At 39.5% G+C, this 16,681-nt stretch overlaps 1 protein-coding gene across 1 annotated transcript in view; it reads left to right on the top strand.

Annotated features, from left to right (window-relative positions):
- The first annotated feature begins 10,692 nt into the window (after window positions 1–10,692).
- Window positions 10,693–16,681, top strand: part of LOC140850837 (E3 ubiquitin-protein ligase AIRP2-like) — a 14,016-nt gene continuing 8,027 nt past the window's right edge. Inside the window, exons 1-4 of the mRNA XM_073256527.1 lie at window positions 10,693–10,965; window positions 14,653–14,803; window positions 14,898–14,964; window positions 15,060–15,294. Of these exons, the coding sequence (XP_073112628.1) occupies window positions 10,886–10,965; window positions 14,653–14,803; window positions 14,898–14,964; window positions 15,060–15,294 (533 nt within the window). The 5' untranslated portion in view covers window positions 10,693–10,885. The remainder of the gene's footprint in view (window positions 10,966–14,652; window positions 14,804–14,897; window positions 14,965–15,059; window positions 15,295–16,681) is intronic.

The following is a 16,681-nucleotide window of genomic DNA, read 5'->3' as shown; positions in this document are numbered from 1 at the left end:
TCTCCTTTCCATCGATCTTCTGAAGGTCGACGTCACCTCGATCCATGATCTCTCATACCAGGTGGAAGCGGTGTAAAATATACTTCATCCACTGGTGTGCTTTGGATTCCTTCGCCTGAGCTGTGGCACCAGTGCTGTCGCAGTAGAGCAGGACTGGACCATCGAGGGAGGGTGCTACTCCGAGCTCGGTGATGAATTTCCTTAGCCACACAGCTTCTTTCACGACATTCGATGCTGCGATGAACTCTGCTTCGTAACAGAGTCTGCCACAGTATGCTGCTTGGAACTCTTCCAGCAGATGGCTCCACCATTCAGAGTAAAGATATAACCCGACACACTCCTGCTATCATCATGGTCAGATTGGAAGCTAGAGTCTGTGAACCCCACAAGTTTCAGATCTGACTCGCCATAAACCAACCATTAATCCTTAGTATTTCTCAAAAACTTAAGGATGGCTTTAACCACTTTTCAGTAATTTTCTCCAGGATCAGATTGGTATCTACTCACTACTCCTAGTGAGTATACCACATCTAGTCTTGTACATGTCATGGCGTACATGATAGATCCACGACTGAAGCATATGGGACTCTACTCATACGCTCTCTCTCTTCAGGAGTTATCGGACAATCCTTCTTAGAGAGAGAAATTTCTTGGCCTATCGGTAGATAGCCCTTCTTGAAATTCTTCATGCTGAACCTCTTCAGCACAATGTCTATGTACATGGACTGGGATAACCCAAGCATCCTTTTAGATCTATCCCTATAGATCTTCATCCCTAAGATGTAGGATGCTTCACCCAAATCCTTCATGGAGAACTGTGATGACAACCAAACTTTTATTCTCTGTAGTGCGGGGATGTCATTTCCGATTAAGAGAATGTCATCCACGTACAAGATAAGAAATACCACAACTAGACCATTTGCCCATTTATAGATGCAGGGCTCTTCTCCATTCTTAATGAAGCCATACATTTTGATCACCTTATCAAAACGCATGTTCCAACTCTGAGAAGCTTGCTTCAATCCATAAATGGATCTCTGAAGCTTGCACACCTTGGACTCATCTGTGGATGTAAACCCCTTAGGTTATATCATATACACCTCTTCGGTCAGCTCTCCATTGAGGAAAGCTGTCTTTACATCCATCTGCCAGATCTCATAATCCAGATGGGCAGCTATTGCAAGCATTATCCGAATGGATTGGAGCATTGCCACAGGGAAAAATGTCTCATCATAGTCAATACCATAACGTTGACGATACCTCTTGGCAACCAGACGGGCTTTATAGGTCTCCACCTTTTCGTCTGCGCTCCTCTTTCTTTTGAAGACCCATTTACACCCAATGGGTTTAACCCCTTCAGGTGGGTCAACCAATGTCCATACATCGTTGACCTTCATGGACTCCATTTCGAATTTCATGGCTTTAAACCATTTCTCGAAATTAGATCTCTGTATTGCATCCATATAGGTGATCGGATCCTCATTATTCTCATCAAGTTCGATGGGATCACCATCCCGGATCAAGAAATCGTAGTATCTGTCCGGCTGACGCGGTACTCTACCGGATCACCTTAATGGTGCAGGTACATTGGGCTCCGGATATGATCTAATCATATCAGACTCAGGTTCAGCTATTGGTGTCGGTCCTTCTACCTGTTGAACTTCATCAAGTTCAATCTTAGAGGCAACGGTTCCTTCACCAAGGAACTCTTTTTCTAAAAAGATTGCCTTAAGACTGACGAACACCTTTTGTTCATCAGCATGGTAGAAAAAATATCCTTTTGTCTCTTTGGGGTACCCTATGAATGAGCATTTGTCAGACCTAGGTCCAAGTTTGTCTGTGACTAATCGTTTGACATAGGCCGGGCACCCCCAGACCCTAAGGTGTGAAAGTGCTGGCTTACGTCCCGTCCATATCTCATATGGAGTCTTAATTACAGACTTACTTGGAACCCTATTTAACAGATAACAGGCCGATTCGAGTGCATATCCCCAAAAGGATATCGGCAAGCTAGCAAAACCTATCATGCATCGGACCATGTCTAACAGAGTCCGATTCCTCCTTTCAAACACACCACTATGCTGTGGTGTTCCTGGAGGAGTCCATTGGGAGAGAATCCCATTCTCTCCTAGATATGTGAGAAATTCACTAGAAAGATATTCTCCTCCTCGATCAGATCGAAGAATTTTAATACTCTTTCCAGTTTGTTTTTCTACTTCACTTCGGAATCGTTTGAACATTTCAAATGAATCTGACTTATGTTTCATCGGATAGACATATCCATATCGGGATAGGTCATCCGTGAAAGTTATGAAGTAGAAATATCCACCTCTAGCACTGGTGCTCATGGCCCGCATACATCAGTATGTATTAGGCCCAAGAGCTCAGTAGCTCTCTCACCTTTTGCAGTAAAAGGTGACTTGGTCATTTTACCAAGAAGACAGAACTCACAGGTTGGAAGTGATTCACAATCATTGACTTCGAGGATTCCCTCTTGAGTCAACATGTTTATTCTGTTCTTGTTTATATGACCTAGCCTACAGTACCATAAGCAGATATCTGACACACTATCTAATCTAGGGTGCTTGCCAGTAGAATAGACTCTTATCGGGCTTGATCTTTCTGGTCTGGCCCTGCACTGATGTCCCAGCCTGAACATGCACCTTCTTCTTTTCTTCTTCTTGTTCTTCTTTTCTTTCTTAAAAGGTCGAGAACCAGAAGACGAACCTCCCACTAAGTTCACCGACTCCTTGTGAAGTTGGTGATCCTTCTCAAAGTTCTGAAGCAACCCCAGTAACCCGTGGTAGTTCTCTTCAGGCTTTGTCATTCTATAATGAGTGAGGAATGGGAGATAAGACTTGGACAGCGAGTTCAGTATTGCATCTTTCCAAAGTTGCTCATGCAAGGAAAAGCCGAGTTTGCTCAATCATTCCATCAGCTCGATCATGTACAATACATGATCAGTGACAGAGGCACCATCCCGCATTTTGGCGTTGAAGATGGCACAACGAGTCTTGTTCCTCTCTACGTCATCGGGTGTGCTAAAGGCATCCTCCAACACTTGAAGCATGTCCTTTGGCTGAGCCGTCTCGAATCTGTAACTGAACTCGTCGCTCATGGTAGCTAGCATGATACAGCACACCGTGGTCCGATCACTGAGCCACTCTGGTAAGTGTCTCTGACTGTTTCACGTGCATTGACAGCTGGCTCCTCAGGTGCAGGATCCATTATCACATATAGGATCCGTTCATGCTCCAAGATTATCTTCAACTTTCGGTACCAGCTACCGAAGTTGGGTCCCACCAACTTATCATTGTCCAACAATGATAGGAGCGATAGGAAAGTGGCCATATTTGCACAAAGGAGAACCATAACCTAATTAGTAATTGATTCATTAAACCTAAAGATTTGGACTTTAATCAAAAGGTTTCTCCCACTATTTTATTCGAATTGGTAGCCTCTACCTCCAATTCGAGAAATTACCCTAATTCCTTAGTGGGTACTAGAATCCACTTAGACTGCACACAAGCCCAACTTTGGTTGGCCAACCCATGTACATCTAAGGGTAGGTTCATAACCAATTGTTTCTCTAAATAATTTTTAGTAATTTTAATTTTGCCCCAGAAACCTAATCAGTAGGCTTTGGCCTCCACTGTAAGGATCCGGTTAGGTCCAACCATTAACATGATCATACTTGGTGTATCTAACCAACGAATGATTAAGCCCAACTTTGGTTGGCTCACCTAACCACCATTAGAGAGACACTTCCAAGTCGTCATATGATGAGTGATAATTTCATTAGTCAACAAGCACCAGGCCTTTGGGTCTGCAATGATTATTGAGTTAATGGACTCATTATCAAACACCTTAATGGGAGGCTATGACTCAGTTATCTCCATAACTTTATCATTTTAAGGACCTAATAATTTTAGAGGATTTAAATAATTTAGAGGATGAGGTCAGATGAACCAGCTTATCATGATCCTCCCACTGACTTCACCAAGTCAGCTTAAGGGAGACCATTAAAAGGGCTGGTCTAGGAGCACCTAAATCAGTCACACTGATTTACCTAGCTGACATTGGTCAGTTCGAATAGTCAAGTGATCCGATCAAAACATAATTTCACCAAGAGGCCAGATAAGTTCGATCAGTGGGAGGGTCTGCCAAAGCTTGCCTTAGACACCATCAGAAATGGCCAGGTAAGCGGGCTCCCAATTAAAAACCACCGGTCTGGTTTACCTTAGACACCAACTGGTTTAATTAGTTTCGATTAGATCAACCAAACAGTTCGTGCTAGACCGCTTAGCCAAGAATCAAGTCTATTTGGTTCTCGTTAAAGACATGGACTTGACCAACTACAACTATTGTAATTGATCTAGAGAATCCTTGACCTAATCTAAGACAATAATTGATTAGATTTAGTCAATTCTCTAATTAAGTCCATCTTTAATCTAACCATAGGTCTAACCCAATTAATGGACCTAATTCCCACTAACCCATTAACCCAATGTGTTATGATTTGTGTCTTAGGTTCTTCAATTCACAATCCTAGAACCTAATCAAACAACTTCTTAATTCTTAATTAAGTTTTGGGCTGAGGGTTGGGTTCGGCTTTTCAAAAATAATTTTCATATTTGTAAAATAATTTTACAATATGATTCTACTAACCATATTGCATGTTTAATTCATAATCAAGATAGAAGTGAAATAAACATGAAACTACTTTAGATCTAATCTAAACAGGTTCATGTAATTGAAACAGTTTCAACTTTAAACAATTTCTTTGCACAAAAATTATTAACAAAGAGATTTTATTTCAGATTTAAACATCTTTTAAATCTAATAAATCATAAATTTAATCTAGATCATATCTAACAAATTTATAATTAAAGATAGATCTACACAAACTAGGACAACCTTTGCACTGTAAGGGGTAAACCATACAGCAGGACAACCTTGCAGTTCGTGATTGATCTAAAATTTTAATTTCAGATTTAATAATCAGATTATAAATTAGATCTAATCTAAAAAATAATCTAAGCATGTATAAATAATCATGTAATAAAGAACCTAGGCTTTGATAACAATTGTAGAAACCAGATCTAGGGTTTCAGGGTTAGATCTTGAAACTTTTCAAGATCATACAGCGGAAGACTAAAATAAATCAAAATTATTTTTTAAAATTAGAGAATCCCTAGATCTAAGATCCTATTACATGATTATTACATAGTATTAAATCAAAAATTAAAATATATAAATATAGTATGAACTACATATTGATCATATCAACATGTTTCTATACTACATCTAATGTATGTATTAAACAATAGATCAGATCTATTATCTTGCAAGTTAGATGTTCTAACCTCGCTGATCCGGGCTTAAGGATGATGTTGCAAACTGCACACACATCCGGCCTCTAGGAGTCATCCACACGAGCTCACGAATCTCGATCAGAAGTCCTGCTTTAGGAAATCAGCACAGTATGCTAGTACTGCACTGATCCTTCTTTGATGGTTGATCAGGTACCTCCTTCTTCTTGATTTGGACTCTTCCAAAGATGAAAAATAGAAGGAGGAATTTTAGATCTGAGACACTCTCAGAAAACTCAAGATGGAGGAAGGAAAGATATGAAAATAAATAACCCTAGAAGAAGAACCTCTTCTTCTCGTTTCTCTCTCTAGACACCCTAACTTGTGTCTTTTATATCTCCATGACCCAAAGGTCTATCTCTCTGATTTTTAGATGGCTCAAAGGTCTCTCAAATCTTTGTCTTCTTCGAAAATTTTATGAAGAAACTCATTTTATACAGAGAGATATGATAGAGTCCTTGTCTAGGTCAAATACCTAGTCAAGGCTTATCCAAACATGGCAAGATAAGGGGTGCCCAACTCTTGAGCACCTCCTCCTTATTTTTATGCATGGATCACTAGCAAAGGGTGCACAATATATACCCTAAAAGCCATAAAAATTTCAAAAAAAATTTGGATAAATTCGGTGCAAAATTGAAAGAGTTTTGGATTTCTAAAACTCTATCTCATAGAATTCGAAATCCAAACTTATTCCTTTTTTATTTGATCCAAACCACCTTCCATGTAAGAAAGAAGAGAGGAGACCTTTTGTGAACGTGGGAGAGACCTGGGAGAGGGCTTTTTTCACACAAAATAAGAGGAGATTGGTGTTGAATGAGAGAGAGGGCGTGGGGAAGGCTTATGTGGTGCAAGGTGGAATCCTAGTCTTACTAGGATTCTATCTTATGACTTGTTTTAATTTGGTTTTTCAAACCAAAACAAACCAAAATTAGATCAACCTAATTAAAATAGGTCTTAATCCAATTAAGAATCTAATTTAATCAGATTAAATTAGATTTAAATCTGATTTAATTTTCTAATCAAATTAGAAATTAGATTGACCCAAGTCCTAGTTGAACTAGGACTAGTTTTTTCTTGCACTTGGCTTATCCAATAAACCAATTGGACTTGATCCAATCAAGTCCAAACTAAATCTAATTAAATCATATTTAATTAAACTTAATCTCAGCCCATTGGCTTAATCAAATTAAACCAATTAGCAATCGAATTGCTAATCGATCCTCCTACAACACTTGCACTGGGTTAAATGTCAATCGTATTGATCATTTAACCCTAGAACGATTCTTAATCGTTGATCAACCATCCGATCGGATCATGAACTCTAATGTGTGTGACCTCATAGGTTCGAACCTAAGCCGATAGCACAGGAACAAATTTCTGTACCAATCGAAGTGACCATCTAGCAATGGTACCCAACGACCGGATAGGTCGAATGTGTAGAACAACATCCTTAGAACCCATGCGGATATAGTTTTCATATAATTCATCCCCTTGACCAAAATGATCATAGGATACCCCAGAGTTCAACTGTCAACTCTGATCAGGTTGTCCACATTGTATTTCAAAATATCAAATCCATCTGATGGATTATCCTGGCCAAGGTTTTGCTAAATTGAAATACAGCAACTCATTCTTCTCCAACTCTTGGAGTGGTCAATCCCATCTCGATCACACTCTGACTTCGTAAGTACTTGACTGTGCCCAGAAGCCTTCCGTCCCTGAATTAAAAATTCAGTTAGTCCAGTACCAAAGCACAGTGAGTTGCTTGCAAGTCACTGAGGTGATCTCAGATCTAAGGGATACTTATACCTATATCCCATCAGAGACATTCTTGACAGCAGAATACTTTGGAGTTGGTCACGTTCAATGATGATGTACCAGTACATCTCACCTGTATGCCATACCAATGTCTCCACACTCTTTGGTTAAGAGGACAACCAACCCATATGGCCTACAGCGACCTATGCTCGATAGAAGCTGTCGTCCTTATTAACAGCCTATCATTTGGTCGTGAACTATTTTAAGGACTAATCGATAAATCCTCTCTTTATCGAATCTAAATAGTCCTAAGGACTTCATCATAACAACAGAGTTCATTAGAAGATGAAAGCTTATGATGAAAATGCTAAATATATTTTATTTATTAACAAATCAATTACAATACTTGGTTGCTCAATCGTCAACAGTTTGACGATTGGCTTTTTGGGATACATTTCCCAACAAGGACAACCTACGAGACCTCTACAGCCTGTTGAGTTATCTTCGGATCCTCCAATCCATCGATCTCTATCTGAACCAGCTCGTTGAGTTTTTCTCCGAGCCGTACTCCTATAGAGGATAACCTACAGAACCATCACAACCCATCGAGTTATCTTCAAACCCTCTAGCCCATTGATCTCTATACAGGCTAGCTTGTCGAGTTTTTTTCTGAGCCATATTCCTGCGTAAGAAACCTACAGAACCTCCACAACCTATTGAGTTATCTTCGAATCCTCTAGCCCATCGATCTCTATCCGAACCAGCTCGTCGAGTTTTTTTTCAAGTTGTACTCCTATAGAGGACAACCTATGGACCTTTGCAGTCTGTCGAGTTATCTTCGAATCTTCCAATCCATTGATCTCTATCTGGGCCAGCTCGTCGAGTTTCTCTCCGAGCTGTACTCCTGTAGAGGACAATCTATAGAACCTCCGTAGCCCGTCGAGTTATCTCCAGATCCTTCAGCTTGTCGATCTTCATTTGGATCAATCTTTGATTGGTTGAAAATGAGCTGAGCACAAGCTACCTCTCACATTACGAGAAGTGCATATGCTGCCACTCATGTGAAGAGCAGAGCAAAGCTGCTTCCACTACCTGCAATAAATGAGGAACAGATGCCTTAATGGGATGCAAGGATGAACGTCCCTAGGCTCGAGGTATCATTCTAGTAGTACTCATGTTGCCTGATTCTCAGACTCAGGTGTAGGGGATAGTATTACGGTGGTATCAGGGATGCCTCGGATTTATATCCATGATGTAGATTCTGGAGTGGCTGAGCCATACATGTGCTGAGCTGAGCTATCCTGAGCTATATGCTGAGAAGGGTTATCCATGCTGATATGAGCTATCCTGATATGAACTGAGCTATCCTAAGCTATATGTTGAGAAGAGCTATCCATGCTGATATGAGCTATCCTGATATAAACTGAACTATCCTGAGCTATGTGCTAAGCCAAACTATCTCGAGTTATATGCTGAGCTAAGCTATCCTAAGCTATATGCTGAAAAGAACTATCCATACTGATACGAGCTATCTTGATATGAGCTGAGCTATCCTGAGTTATATGCTGAACTGAGCTATCCTGAGCTATCCATGCTGATATGAGCTATTTTGATATGAGCTGAGCTATCCTGAGTTATGTGTTGAGCTGAGTTATCCTTCTATATTTAGCAATCTTCATGCCATGGCAGCCATCTACATCATGCAGAAAAGGCCAAAAATAATAAATACCCCCGCATGAAAAGCATACGAAGGCTAAGATCCCCCATACTCTCAACTCCTGATTGACAGTCTATGCAATTAAGAGATGGGACTCTCATGTACCATGAGGTGACATCACTCATCCAACTTAAGAAGGCCAACAGGTCAAGCACGATCCCCAAGGATATTCAAAATTCCACTCAATATATTCATAGTAACGGCCTCCTCACTTCATGGGAGAGATTAAAGGCTGGATTATCTTGCTCACAATGACAAGCTCAATGGTCCTGCAATCTCGGAATCTCACAATCTTCATACAACTATGTGACCAGCTGTTCGACAGTCTTCTATATAAGTAATCAAAATTTTGAGGACCAAGGTAAGTGAATCAATCACTCTCAGAAAACTTGTTGTTGTTCATATTATATTCTATATAAGTAATCAAAATTTCGAGGACCAAAGTAAGTGAATCAATCATTTTCAGAAAACTCGTTGCTGTTCATATTATCTCTAAATCTAACTTGAGTGTCGGAGGGTTCTCGTCGGAGCGAAAACCTCTGATTTAAATTTGTTTTGCATGTCACTCCAGCGCCTTTTCTCTGATCTTGACCAAATTGAGCAGCAACACCAGCCACTACCCATTAACTGCTACATCAAAATTTATTTTAACTACTTCTATGGAGGGGGATTGCCACCTCAAATAATTAGTAGGAGATAATTGAAGAGAGTCTACAAACAAATTCGGCACCCAGGGCTTAACGGGGAGTTAAAACTTGGCGCATTAAAAAGTATGGCAGCACTTTGGATAGGAGTTCCTCTTATGAGATCGACAGGCCTGTGATTAATTTGTTGGAACAATCTTTCGTTATTGGCTCTCTGGAGTCCCGACACAATCCAAATTAGAAGAGATTTGTGCCAACTCTCTATGCTAGAGAATGATAGAAAATCTATAAGGTCCGACAAAGAGCTTGGCTTAAAGTCTTTTCCACGGAAGTTTACTTGAGGTTGCCAACATTCCTCAGCAAAAGCACAGTCCGTAAAAACATGAGCACAGTCCTAGCATCGGACAAAGATCCGTAAAATACTTCTCTCGCCGGCAGTTCATTTCCTAACAAACGCCATCGAATATTTTAACCCTCCAATGCCATCACGCCATCGAATATTTTAACCCTCCAACGCCATCGGGGAGGAGAACCGGGACAGGTCACACAAGTGAGTACATATCGCAAAGTTTTTTTTTTTTTTTTTTTTGTGCTTGTTATAAGATTATATCGTCCCTAAAGAGGAATGATTTTATATTCAAAAACTCTCAAACCCGGGACGCAATAGTCAGGTTTCCAGCATGTGGATGTGTCATCCTTCTTTTCGTCATTCTCTTCTAAGCCAGAGGCAAGAATTTAACAATTAGACACGGCATTATTCCCGTGCAGGGACCAACCCAACCACGTCAGTGCCGACCGGATAAATACGAAAACGTGGAGCCCCGAAGTGGAATTATTTCACAACAACACGCCACCAACTTAGGAACACCCGGAAGCACACTTTCATAATTCCATGGACTTCACGAGTGCATGGAGGGGAGTCAAACGACTTCGTCTCACCAAAACCGGGTGCGCCCGGTGCTGGGCGGAGTGGATAAGGGAAGGAGGTTTCCCGAAGCCGCCTGTTGCACCCGGTTTCAAGCCGCCTATTAGACCCCAGTGACTACCCAGTGGGGCCCATAGAAGGTGTATTCATGTATCTAACACTGAAAGTGACGTCATACCCGGGGGTTCGCGTGGGTTCTTTATCCTAATCTTGGCGCGCATGGAGCCGTTTCCCGTCCACGTGGCAGCGACGCAGGCCTTTCATCTTTGTCCTCTCTTCGAATGCCAACAGGAAGACACGTACGCCCCGGGGGAGAGCGTGAGAGAGGGAGGGAGGGGGAGAGAGAGCAAAAGGGAAAGTTCTTAGGGTTTGGTGAGGAGGGAGACGGAGGGTTTTAGGGTTTGGAGAGAGAGGGAGAGAGGGAACGACGAACTAGGGTTTCGGGAGCGCTGGATGATTAGAGCTGGAGATGTTCCTGGGTTCCATGCGGAAATCGTTCAAGGATTCGCTCAAAGTTTTGGAAGCTGACATCCAGCATGCTAACACGCTGTAAGCGGAGAGTGCTTTTGGCTTATCATCATCTTCTTCTTTTCTTCTTCGATTCTGTTGATTAGTGTTCATGTGATCGGATATGCAGCGTTGGGTTTTTTCTTTTTTTTTTTTAATTTGTGTGTGTGCCTGCGCGCGTGTTAAGGAGTTTCTGGTTGAGATGGATGTTGGTGGGTCATAAGTCGTTTTTTCCCACTTTTTGTTTTAGGTGTTGGTAGATAGGAGAACTTTCTCCATCGCTTAGGTACTTAAACGGAGGGCGATTATGGTAATTTTTTATAATCTTGTTCTTCCGATATATGGATGATCTTTTCGTTAAAAAATGCTATGTTCTGGAATTAGCACCTTTTGTGTGCATATTTGTTTGTGTTGATTATTTTGGGTGTTTGTGGTTGGTTAGCTGTCTCATGAAGCGAAAATTCTTTTTTATTGATTTCTCTATGAAATTGTAAATTTTTGTAAGCTCAGAATGTGTTATTTTAGTGTACAAGGAGGTGATCGTAGTTATTCGGTGTTTTAGCCTAAGAAAGTGAAGGATTAATGACAATTTTGTAATTTTTGTTTTGAATGAATTTTAACCGATCTGTGTATGATATAAAAGAGGAATTTTTGCTGTACTGTTGAAACATTAGCAGTTTTGGGAAAAAGAAGCATAGTATTCTTGTTCACTATGCAAGGCAGCTCAGTGGCTGGAGCCAATTTTAGGCATCTATTTATATGATGGAATGGACATGAGGCGCAAGTGAAGTGCTGCCGCATTCTCAAACTGTTTAATTTGATGGACGACAATGTCTGTTTCTTGATGGCTTGTAGAATGAGTAGATATGGGAGCTTGTATTCAGCTGCCTCAGGGACAAGGAAATTATAGTTCATTTACTTAAAAGAATAAGTACATTCTATGGAATTTATTTTGTTAAGAGAAGGATACATGGGTGCACATAGTTTAAGCAATAGGAGCTGGTGTTTTATACAAGTTGAGCTTGATAGACAGGGTGCATCTCATGCTTTCATATAACTGAAAATGCACGGTAGAACTCATCATTTGAGCAGCAGAAGCAATGATTTAATTGTTTATATTTCTCCTTTACACCATATTAAAAGAGAAGTTATATGATAACATTATATTTGATTTGCTGGAATATAAAAGATCTGATTTTAAGAGTCAAAAATGGAATGAGAATAGAAAACTAGGAATTGGAAGTGGCATGCCTATGCTACTGTCTCGGCAGAAGAGGAAGGAATGCTTGGGACAGGAATGACGATTCCATTCTAATGTTTCATGATAGCCAGTTATATTCTAGAATGGAATGAGTCTTATGTAAAATTTTGATTATGCACATGCTTAAGGAACAGAACCAAGGTTTAATAATTATTTTGGGAATTCAAATATCAAACAAATCATTCATCCCCATTCATACACAAATGCTGCTCAGAATTCATACTAAATATGTTCGATTTATTCCCATTTTATATTATCAATGCTTCTCACTAATGCACACTAAAATATTGTCAATCCCATAGAAATAGCAATGACAAAACCTCCCTTTTAAGAGTGGACTTACAATTCTTCTATTCAAGGGAATGGTGATCAAGGAAAGATGATTTTGATTCTTGTTAGGCAACTCAATCATTGAATTGAAGCCAAAGATGGAATTCATTGCACTCATTATGGCCTTAATTAATCTATTCATTACATTGTTTAAGCTAACTTGATAAGTAAACATTTAATCGGTTTACTTATCCTATGGACTTGTCATGTAAATCCTTGTGAAACAATTGAATGCTATAGATTTTCCCTTTTTTATCTTCAAGATAATGTGTATCATTGGCTGTTGTCATTTGCAAGTTGGCACAATCTTGTTTGAGTCAGCTTGAGTTTATCGTGACTAGGTGTTATTTCTTTTGTGATGGACTATGGACGCCTTTATCTTTGCCTTTTAAAGAGGGACTTAAAAAAAAAAAAAGAAGAAGAAGAAGGGAGGGAGAGGGAGAGGGAGAACGTCAAGCATTTATGTTTCATTATTATGCTATGTCCATGATTTGTTGAGAGATGATGATCCTTATCATCAAGTTCTTTATTCTATTAACTAAAGCTTTAACTTAATCCACCTTAAACTTTCTATGGATCGTTCCATGTGACTGGAGCTTGTCTTTGTTTAGTGGTGGTTTTTCTTCTTGTTCTTCTGAATTATGATCTTAAGTTAGGATGGACAGAGTATGGATGATATTAGAGAAGAAAAAAATGAGAGGATTCATTTGGAGAAAAGAATTACATGGAATTTTCTTGTGAACATTTTATTGTGTTTTTGAAGCAATAGCCAATGCGCTTCACTCTTGGAAATTAGCAAACTTGATATGATTTGATCTGGCAACTGAGTCAGTCTGACCAGGACTGAGTAGATTGTGATTTATTTGTTAAATTTAAGAATATAAAGATACGTTAATAGAAAAGTTTGTGGCCTTGTTTCTCTCATTTTTAATTGCTAAATGTATTCCTTTTTATCGATGCGTGTAAGCAAAGCATTTCTCATTTCTTCCGAAAACATTTGCTGAAGTTGTCTCTGATTCTTTAGTTGATTTACGAAGGATTTCCATCATTTGACTCGATAATTGTCTACTTAGCTTTCACAGTGATATCAATGGATAGTATGTCTGTTAACAAATGAATGATACATGCTTAGTTTATTTAGTGTTCCCTTTTAATCTACAATATTGTTGTTTGTAAAACGTGTTTTACTCTCCAGAAAAGAGGAGTTAGCTTGATCAACTAGTGAATGATAATGGTACCCTCTTCTCCATGTTTGGTCATGTGCATTGATGATGTGTGTGTGTGCGTGTGTGCGCACACGCACGTGTGCATGTGTGTTTCTTTTGTCTCTTTGAATTCTAGTCTAAAGGCTTGGAGTCAAGTAAATGTTCTTACTTTGATATTCTTAAATTTGATTGGCATATCTTCAAAGCATTTGTAATTTTGTCTTAGAGAATAAGCAGGTTATTAAAGTAAAGAACCATGGTGATTTATTCAAAGTTATTTCTCTTGCTGCTTCGACCGTCTACACCCCCCCCCCCCCTTCCCGCCCCCTTTCTTTTTGTATTACTACATTGTTGATTTCTGGGTTGCCTGTGGTTGTTGGGTTAGTTGAGGGTGAAAAAGCATGTAGGAAGCTGCGTTAGATGGATAATCAAAAATGTTATCTCCATAAAAAAAAAGTTTTAGGAGAATGGAGTGATTGTGTTGTTGGATGGAGGAAGAGAGAGAGAGAGGAGCATGTAGGTTCAGCTGCAAGGAAAGCTGTTTTAATTCACTCAGGTACCAGCAATATTAGTAAAGAGCCTAGTTGAGGATTGGGCCAGTCAAGAAGCACTTATATGTCATGGTCTCTTGTTCTGGTGGTGGTTATTTTGGGTTGGGCTATGTAATTCTGATCACAAAAATTTAGTGCATTCTTTTTATCTACTTTTTGGATTGATGAGAGGATATAAAGTTTCTCTGACTTTCACATATACTTTTAAAATACCCACCTTTACCTTGTGAAGTTGCTTTGTTCTTGACATATTCAAAATATGTCTGTTTTTTATTCTAGCAGTGACTTTTCTTGTATATATTTGAATATCTGATCACTTGTTTGGTTTTGTTGCATCAATCAAAAGCCTTAATAATTTATAATCCTTCATTATGATGTGTAGGGCTTCTGATTTTCCCGGAGAATATGATGGTGCATGTCTTCAGATGCGATTGTCATATAGTCCAGCTGCACACTTGTTTCTTTTTCTGGTGCAATGGACTGACTGTAGCCTTGCTGGGGCTCTTGGACTGCTGAGAATTCTGATATATAAGGTTTGCACATGATCATAATGAACTTGTGAATTTCTTCCCTGTTCATTTATTGCTGGATATATTCTTTTCAATTGAGGAACTCTTCCAAATGTAGGTTTATGTTGATGGAACGACAACCATGTCAACCCATGAAAGGAAAGCAAGTATTAAAGAATTTTATGGTAAATGTTTGGGTTGCACCTGAATTTTCATTCTCTATTTTCTGTTGTTAATATTTATATTTTGGATTGTGGTTCTTATGGGAGTTAATATCCAGCTGTAATTTTTCCCTCTTTGCTACAACTACAAAGAGGGATCACTGATATGGAAGATAAAAAGCAAAAGGCAATATGCATGGAAAGGTATAGGAGAAGAGATGATGATGAGAGGAAGCAGTTATCGGATATAGATGCTGAAAGAGAAGAAGAATGTGGGATTTGCATGGAGATGAACAGCAAGATTGTGTTACCCAACTGCAGCCATGCTATGTGCATGAACTGCTACCGTGAATGGTATGAAATCCGTTAACTTTAAGAGATATTATTCTGTAGAAAAAGACCAGCCTTTCGGGACATGATCTATTGGTTATACCTAAGATTACATCCTTGTTAAATGTGCATGTTTAACACTGTAGGCCTTGAATCACACTCTAGAACTAGAAGGCTACAAGGGTATCATTTGTTTGCAGAGTCATCTCTCCTTCATTTTGCCATTTCTTTGTTTTTCTGAGTATGTTGTGCAAGAAGACTTCCCCCCAAGTCTTTTGTAGTCGCCATATAAAGGGCTTTTCTTTTTTCTGAGTGCTTTGCAGTAACCATCTGTCATGTTCGACTTGCTGGAAATCAAAAGCAGAAGGATGATGGAGCTTAATCTGGTGATCATCATGCAATTATCCAAATTACATAAAGGATATTTGAGAATAGGGAACAGCTAAAAATTTGCAATAATAAAAAAATAAATGGAGAAATAGCTAGTGAGTGAAAATTCTAATTCCTAATCTGTGCTAGGCAAAAAGACAATCTTTATTCTTCTTTAATCTTCTTGTAGTCTTTCTGTTTAACTTTAGAGCAATAATATTTAGAACTTGTGCCTTTATTTTCTTTTGTTATTTATACACAATGGTAGATCGGTAGGCCTTCTCGCTGTGTCAAGTGAGTTGGTCTTTTATTGGATGGCGCAAATAGGTTTTTTTAGTCAATAATGTTATGGTTAAAATCCGCAGCTAAACTTGCAGGTGACTTCACATATAGATTAGTAGGTTGCATTCACAAACTTTGGGTTTACATCATTTTTATTATTCATTAGAAACCATGAGTAGAAGGGAGAGGGGGAAAAATGTAATTCTTTGATTCCAATTAGATGATAGTTCAATTAAGAAATAAAGTCCATTGGTGTCTAAGGAAAGTTAATTAACTAATGATTAGATTCAAGGTTCTCCAAACCAATATCGGTGGTCATACTGGCTGGTAATTGGTTTGGTATGGGACTGGCCCACACTGTACCAAGCCAAGGCATATTGGAAGTAGGTGGAGGGAGAGGGGGAGAGAGGAGAGGGAGGGTTTGTTGGCAGTGGCAATGAAATCCTGACCCTAGCCATGGAGTTGTGGAAACCTCGCCAGTGTCATCATCGTGTTGTCCTTGTCAAAAAGCATTGAGAGGGGAGAGGAAAATTAGGAGGGAATTGAGAGAAGGGGAGAGGAGAATTGAGGGTTTTTTTTTGGGGGGGTGGGGGGGGTGGTGGAGGGAGGGAGGGGTAGAGAGAGGATGAAAAGTTTTTTTTAATAGAAGGGTTTGGTTTAGGAACCAGATCGACCAGCCAAACCATTCCAGTAATCGAACGGTTCAACTCAGTATGCTCCAAACTGCTTGGTTTGGGATGGTTTGGTGATCCTTGATTAG

The sequence above is a fragment of the Elaeis guineensis genome, chromosome 4 (assembly GCF_000442705.2).
Source record: "Elaeis guineensis isolate ETL-2024a chromosome 4, EG11, whole genome shotgun sequence".
NCBI classification, from domain to species: Eukaryota; Viridiplantae; Streptophyta; class Magnoliopsida; order Arecales; family Arecaceae; genus Elaeis; species Elaeis guineensis.
The sequence above is the reverse complement of the archived record's forward strand: the minus strand, read 5'-3'. Positions and strand labels throughout refer to the sequence as shown.